Source organism: Otolemur garnettii, unplaced genomic scaffold (assembly GCF_000181295.1).
Source record: "Otolemur garnettii isolate 467f Iridium unplaced genomic scaffold, OtoGar3 scaffold00002, whole genome shotgun sequence".
Lineage (NCBI taxonomy): Eukaryota > Metazoa > Chordata > Mammalia > Primates > Galagidae > Otolemur > Otolemur garnettii.
The window spans coordinates 27,711,449-27,719,596 of NW_003852397.1; the positions used below are offsets into that span (position 1 = coordinate 27,711,449).

Below are 8,148 nucleotides of genomic sequence, written 5' to 3' on the forward strand. Positions count from 1 at the left end.
TTTTTTTTTATATATATTTTTAGTAGAAATGGGGTTTTGCTCTTTCTCAGGCTGGTCTCCAACTCAAGGCACTGCTCCTTCTGAACTTCCCTGGCTCTTCATCTTCTCCCAGACCTCTTAAGGTTGGAGTACCCAGGAATTAGTCCCAGAATCTCATTTCTAAGTTCCCACATTTGCTTGCTAATTTCATTTACTCTTGTGGCTCTAAATATCATCTATGTTGACGACTCCCAAACTTCTGTGTCCTGGTGTTCTTTTCCCCTAACTTCAGGTTTCATTTGACTATTCTACATTTCCACTGGGTTCCTCATAGACATTTCAAATTTAGTATGTCCAAAACTGAACTCCTGATCTCCCTCTTGCTGCTAAATAGCTTCCTGCCCTTCTAGTCTTTTCCATTTCAGTTACCTATGCCAGAAATTCTGGAATTATCCTTGACTTCTGTATCATTATATCACATTTATCATCAAATATTATTTTGCTCCCTCTTCAAAACACATCCTGAATCTTACCATCCCTAAATACTCCAAGACATTATTTAGCTCTTGTCTGAATTAATGCAAAGCCTTCTAACTGGCCTCCTTGCTTCTACCATTGCTCCTCAGTCTATTCTCGACACAGAAGCCACTGTGGTAACCTTAATATATGGCAGATCATGTCACTCTCTTCCAAAGCCCTTAGTGATGTCCCATCTGACTTTAAAGATCAGTTGGACTTCTCTATGATCTAGGAGCCCTCATGATCTGTGGGCACCCCCTACCATCTTTGCCCCCATGCTCTCTCTCACATCTGACATTATTTTCTATCTCTCAGCCTTCAGCCACATACGTTTCCTGGTTGTTCCTTGAACTCGACAATCCCCCCATCTGATACATTCTGCCTTCACATTCAGCATGGCTTTTCCTCTCGCATCCTTAAAATCAGGGATCCTCAATCTTAACAGGGGGCCAGTTCACTGTCCCTCAGACCGTTGGAGAGCCGGACTGCAGGCCCTGGGACGAGTTGGCTGCTAAGCAGGACAGGCAGCAGCAGCAAAAGTACCCAGCAGGCCAGATAAATATCCTAGGCAGGCTGCATGTGGCCTGCAGGCCTTAGTTTGAGGACGCCTGCTTCAAATCTTTGCTTCAATGTTACCTGTGAAGCCTTCCTTAACCACCTTATTTAAAATTTCCTACTCTATCCTCACTCCCAGCACCCTAGCACTCCCCATTCCCAAGAATGCCATGCTTCTAAGGTAACAGTGCTTCTTCTCTCCCTTTCTCCTTCACTTTTCTCCATAGCACTTTGTATCTTGCAACATTCTGTATTTATTCATTTTGCTTAGTGTCTGCCCATCCTACACCTTCCATGTTGTTCTTTTACCTAGTATTAACTTTACCAGTATTTTCCATAGTATTGTAGAGACAATGTTCAATGCATTTGTTTAATAATGGCTGACTTTACAATTTATATGGCCAGGATCTCAAGGCCAGAAGGCATCAAAGAAAAGTAACATTTTAAAATATAAAATATGCTACCCACCACTAATATTACACACATCCTTCACTATGTCATTGGTTCTCATGTGTAGAAATACTCATGAAAAACTTTTAATGTTTTAAATTTCAACAAATTTTTGAGACTATTTTAAGTATGAGTTTTAGAATCCATTATTTTTATAAATTACTTATAATACTGATTCATTTGTATTTTTGTCCTATAAGCCTAAGAAATTAGACTGATAATCATTTTTACATCATTACAGCAAATTAAAGAAAAATGCAGGAGATTTTAATACACTTAGGAAAAGAAACACTCTGACCACACACGTTAAACCTAACAAAGATATGATATAGTTTAGCTACATTTAAAGAACACACTGTGGAGATGACAGTAATTCAACCAGTGGAAAATGGAGAAAAAACAAAACTGTAGGTGTTGCAGTCACTCAGAAACTTACCCCAGGAGAAGGAAAAAAGAAAGGCATTACATAGAGAGAATTCATAATTAACTTACATTAAAGAGAAGTCAATATATAACTGCAGAACCCTGGGATTTGGGAGATTTTTAATAATGACTAAAACAAAAAAGTACTACTGATTTGGTGTTTTATCTTCTGTGAAGAGCAAAAAAGGAATGAGGAGGATGTTTGCAATCCCTATAAATAAAGGAAGAGAAGTTCCTTGAAAACAATTAATATAGAAGGGAGACTTAGGTTGCACCAGTATTTTGGAGTCCCGAATGCAACAGAGATGAACCCAATTTAAGACTAACATCAGCTACATGTTAGTTCCTCTAGGAGAAAAAAATCCTAGGATAAAGTATCCCTGGACAGTTGATAGAATTCTGTAATGCAATGTTTATTATAGACCTATAACGGGATTTCCAGATGTTCTGTGTTGGTTAAAAAGACAGTGAAATGTCTTCACAAACGTGGCTGCTACAGCAAATCCATTAAGGATAGCAATAGGAAGAGGGAACATGTGCAAGAGAACAGAGGCCTGCAGAAGATAGAAACCAACCATTATAAGTAGTTTTTTTTCAATCAAGGGCTTTTTGAAAAAGGGCACTATATTCATTAATGTGACTCAAATAACAGCACTTAGTTGTAATATTTTAATAGGAAAAGGCTAAGAAAATATATACAATCTGTAGTCTCTGAATAAGGGAGCACATAAGGTTTATAACTATAAACTATGTATATACAAAGAAATAATTTCTGTAAGTAACTTGTGGAATTACTCCAATCAGCACCACCCATTTATTGAGTAATATTCTGGGTACTCAAGCAACTTCTCTACCTTGATTAAACCAGGGAGAAATAATAAAGTACCAAGGGCTCAGAGTTTAAGAGTAAAGTGCTACATCATCCAAACTGGGTTCTATCCACAAAGACTTTAAGATACTGCAATGATAAAAAGAAAAAGGGGTTACAGAAAGTTATAGAAGAGGAAAGGAGAAATTCCTGCTAATATTATTCTAAAAACTAAGTAGTATCAAAAAAATTTTTTTATAGTAATGTTATTTTGTAGAAAAAGACACAATGTATTCCTGACAAAGAAAAACTAATTTAAAATAAAAAGTACCATTCAGTTCAAGTGCCATCTTTTAAAGTAGAGAGCTAAATGCACATTAGAATTTGTGAATCAAACTTACCTTTTGGTGTGGGCAAATGGAATTTGAATATGAAAAGAAAAAAATATTTTTGCTTTAAGCTATTAATCTACTTTTAAAGATCTCTGGAGTGGCACTGTCCAGCAGCTATTAAATGTAAATTGAACATTAAATGAAATTAGAAATTCAGTTCTTCAGTCACATCAGCCACATTTTATGTGCTCCAAATATTGGGCAGTATTGATTTTAAAATACCTCCATCAACCCAAAAAGCTTTACTGGACAGCACTGATCCAGAGGAAAGAGTTCTATATGGCTTTTTAAACTGAAAATTATAATTCCATTTCTGTGAAAGGACCAGCCTGAAAGCAAGGAAACAATAACTTCTTACCATCATTCCAAACCCCTTAGAATGACATTTCCCAGAATTACTTTCTAACCATTGTAAAGAGCATTTTACATTTAAAAACAGGTCAGGTCAAAGTCAGTTGGCTTACCTTCACAGAAATTTTTGATTTATGTTCTACAAAAGAAAGAAGAAATTACTAAACTATCAACCGAAAACATACTAAGGCATTCATGAAAGAAAATTTTAATTAGTATTGTTTTAAGATGTTAAGATAGCAATATTATCCCTAAAAGCATTAACTTTATTTATTTATCTATTTTGAGACAGAGCCTCAAGCTGTCCCCCTGGGTAGAGTGCCATGGCTTCATTGCTCACAGCAACCTCCAACTCCTGGGCTCAAGCAAGTCTCCTGCCTCAGCCTCCCAAGTAGCTGGGACCACAGGCGCCTGCCACAATGCCCGGCTATTTTTTGGTTGCAGCCATTATTGTTGTTTGGCGGGCCCAGGCTGGATTCGAACCCGCCACCTTAGGTGTATGTGGCTGGCCCCTTAGCCGCTTGAGCCACAGGCGCTGAGCCTAAAAGCATTAACTTTAGATCCTGCCTGAGTGTTTTGACTTTTACAGTGTGGTTCCAGTATTTATGTCTATTTCTTTCCAAGGTAAAACTACAAAGAGATAAGGAAAAAAAAAATAATGTGAAGAAAACTACCAAAGTATAATGAGTTCTAAAACTAATACTGATAACTAATAGCATTTCACTGGTCTCTTACTATAAATTTTCTCAAATACATCCTTTCACAGAACATAATGACTAAACTTAACCTGTATTAGTCATCAGACAATAAGGATATTTGCTATATGCAAATATAATGAACAGATACATTCCACACAAAATACACTGAAACATCAAATGGTATGAAACAGATAGTAGTAAGCAATGGTTAATCTGATTTTCTTTGGCTAAAAGTAAGTTTAAGGAAACAATGTTTTTCAAAGTATTACTTAAATATCACTCTATTTCAAACAAAAGGTCGATTAAACTAATATAAATTTTACATATGAATTTTAAGTTAACTTTTTAGATTTCTAGTAACACAGCATACCATATGGAGACAATATTAGCTTGGTTTTTCCATCCAGTAATTCAGTTTCAAGCTTTAAACCATCTCTGCAATATTAAAAAAAAAGAAAAGAGTTCCATGTTGTATGTCATTTTTAACTAACAGCAACATTTTAAATTGCCAGAAATGTTCATTTGAGCCTTGAAAGGAAATCTGTTCCTTTGAATTTACACAGGACTCTTGTACTTACCAAACTAGTCTTTTAAACGAAAAGAATTTTCAAATCAAGATAAAATTAAGACCTACAGGAAGAAAATTCTCCTCGAAACTTTTTAATAAAAAAAGAATGTAATATGAAACCTTATATTTGTTCTTGGTAAACAATAAATTAATCCAGTTAATATACTATCATTTAACTCTAGACTGAAAAAAATAATTCTGTTACAAAAACCCTTCAGCTAAGTTACAGGAGCAAGACCAATCTAACCTCCACTTATTGGTTTCATAAAGAATTCATGCCTAGTAAGTCTATAGCAGGCTGGAGCATCTGCAAATGACTATAATAATGCCACCAAGCTTATTAAATGCTTGAGCAAAGAGTTTCAAATATTAAATGTTTTAAATAATACATACTCACATTCAGTGACACTTCTGCTACAGCTACAAATCTACAAAAACTTCAGTTTCTATGATGCTTCATATGTGCATGCCAAAAGCAAGGGCATAAAGCACCAGTAGACGTTTCTAACAAAGCTTGAACATCTGTTAAAAGGCCTAAATAAAAACTTTGCAGAAAACAAAAATGACAGTCCATACAGTAATTCACTGTATTATAAGGAGGAAATAAAAAGGGGGGAAAGGGGCATGTCAATACACATTACACATTCAACGGGGACAAAAGCCCAAATTAAATCCAGCATGCAGTTAAGGGAGAGAGGACGGAAAACGATTTGATAAAGAAAGCGAAATCTCTAATTTTGCTTACGTGGGGGATATCAAATTTCAGTTCCTCAGTCACAAAGCTAAAACAATAGAATAGAGTTTTTTAAGGGTTTCCCTATTGCAGGGTTATGAACTGGTCGTTTCACTCAGGTGAACCTTACTGGAAGAAAAAAAGATCTTGAATGAAATTGCAAAGTATCTCTGTTTCGCACTGTGCTGTAAACTCTATGAAGGCCACACTATCTTCTTTCCTACTATACCCCCAGATTCTAAAACAACATTTACTGAACGCCGTGCAGTGTAAGTCTGGGGGCTTTTCGTCTTCTTAAACTAACAAACTTGAGAGTGATGAAGACCACGCAACAGTACTTTTTAATTCATTCAACCACTACTTAATAAGTGCTATTCGGTGTTAGGCACTGGTAACACACAGATTCCTTGAGAAACCTGGGTTCATCTCGGCGCTCCAACATTCTGCAAGGCTACCAAGACAGGGTGGTGAAGAGCCAGTAGCCTGGGCCAGGATTCCTCCCCGAAAGCCGCTAAGCTTTCTCTATCTGCCCTCGCCATTTCTCTCCTTTCTTCCACGCCTCTCTTCTCGCCCGATCCCGAGGTAAGAGGACGTAAAGGAGTTCACAGACAAATTTAATGCGAAGTGAAAAATGAGGTCTGCGGCGTTGCTATGGGCCGCCCCTTCCCTTCGCCTCTACCTCGGGGAACTTAGCTCAGCCGCTGGGATCGGCGAAGGCACAGAAGGTTCCATTCGAACAACTCTAAGGGGCCTATCCTCCTCTCCACTACGACCACCTCCCTCGCGCCACCTTACCCCAAGTTCATGGCCTGACCGCCCACTCTATCCACAAGATGCTCAAGCCTCCTGTGTACGCCAGTTGCTGCCGCCTCTCAATAAGCACCACACCGATTGGATGCAGGGATGCCGGCCACCTGGAGGCTGAGCCAATCAGAGCTGGCCGTATTGGCGGGTGCGATTAGCCGGCGAGGATTCCAGGGGATTCGATCTGACTTACGGCTGAGTTTCTATCACTTTGTTGTCTGAGTTCTGCGCTCCTAGCCTTTATAGCCTCCTAAATAACAGAAAGGAGCTTCAGAGAAATACCTCAGTTCAGGTGGAGGTGGCGAAAATAAGGAAGAACAAAGAGTATAAATATTTTAAGGAAGCTAACATTCTCTATAGTTTATATTTGGAAGAGAGGTGTGGATTTTAGTACCAAAAAAAGTTGAGGGTGGTGGATAACGTAGGGCAGATACTGGAATGTCTCGTTTCTCCCTGTGACCCCTGCATTAGCCCTAGCACAGTGTGGCTCTTTTTAAATACCAACAAGTGTAAGTGGTATCAATAAATCTAGCTGTTACTGTGCTAGACGTGGATCTAAGTAAGCTCTATGTCCGTTATTCAAGTCTTACGTTATCTCTGAGGCACAGAGAGGTTAAGCAACTTGCCTAAGGTCATTGACCATATTCCTTTCCAGAGTTAAGTGTGACTAACTCCATTTCATCCTCCATGTCTTCAGTTTAAATATCACTTCCAGGAAGCCCTTTGGATCAGGGCGGTAATACAATTAAGATTATGGGCTACAATGACCCTCTAAGGGGCACAGAGTTGGTGTCTTGCACACTTCTGTAGCCACAGCACCTGTATTGCACAGTGTTGACAGCAAATATTTCTCGAATGAACAGCAAAAATTAAAATGCCAACAACAGCTTTATTAAATTTGACTGAATGACATTTCATGATGGGGATGCCCCTAAATTACAGCACAGTTGCTAAAAGTCGTTTTTTCATGTATTTAAAACTATAGTTGATGAAAAATGAGGCACATTGAAGCCTCATGGTGCATATAGGAAAAACTCAAAGAGAGCATCACCACTTTTGTACTGGGCTTATAAATGAACATTTGTTAAATTACTTCAATGATGAAACAGATACCAATATATTTGATCTGATGTTATTTTAAAGGGATATTCTTTTCTTATGGATGGTGGGGGGGGGAACGATAAAAGGATTCAGCGTGTTAATAGTATTTCTGGGAGGTAGAGTGGTTAGACTTTTAAAATGTTACTATATTTTTGTTTATAACTTTTGTCATATTATGAAAATGTTTAAAGATACAAAAAAATTGCAAAATAGTAAGATGAACACCTCTATGCCCTATACCTAGATTTGACAATTGTTAATAGCTTTCTTTCCTTCACTCTTTCTACACATATGTGGGCACCAGGGCATGCACGGACACATACATACTCATCCACACTGATTTGTAAGTTATGGACATTACAACACTTCACCCCTAAATACCACAGCATTCGTATCCTAAGAATAGATATTTTCCTATAGAATCACAGCACCATTATTACACCTAAGAAAAATAACAATTTCATGAGAACATCAGATGTCCATCCCACCCCTATTTAATTTACCTCACTTATCCTAAGAAGATCTTCTAAGCTTCTTATTTCAAAAGCAAGAACCAGTCAAGGATATTACATTTGGTCCTTATGTGTCTTTACTCTCTCTTTTCTGAAAAATAACATAATGTATTAATTATTAAATGCTTAACAAATCTTTAATCTTTTACTTTCTTTTTTCTTTTTTTTTTTTTTGAGACGGAGCCTCAAGCTATCCCCCTGGGTAGAGTGCCATAGCATCATGCTCACAGCAACCTCCAACTCCTGGGCTCAAGT

General features: G+C 37.7%; 1 protein-coding gene across 2 annotated transcripts in view; it reads right to left on the bottom strand.

The window, feature by feature from the left end:
• CCDC66 (coiled-coil domain containing 66) overlaps window positions 1–6,369 on the bottom strand; it is a 47,762-nt gene extending 41,393 nt beyond the window's left edge. The window contains exons 1-3 of one of the 2 annotated variants that reach the window (XM_023513571.1): window positions 6,272–6,369; window positions 4,546–4,610; window positions 3,591–3,616 (exon numbers count right to left, since the gene is read on the bottom strand). In XM_023513571.1, the coding sequence (XP_023369339.1) occupies window positions 3,591–3,616; window positions 4,546–4,610; window positions 6,272–6,282 (102 nt within the window). In that variant the 5' untranslated portion in view covers window positions 6,283–6,369. The remainder of the gene's footprint in view (window positions 1–3,590; window positions 3,617–4,545; window positions 4,611–6,271) is intronic. The other variant, XM_023513573.1, reaches the window with a different exon arrangement.
• Between the last annotated feature and the right edge of the window lie 1,779 nt (window positions 6,370–8,148).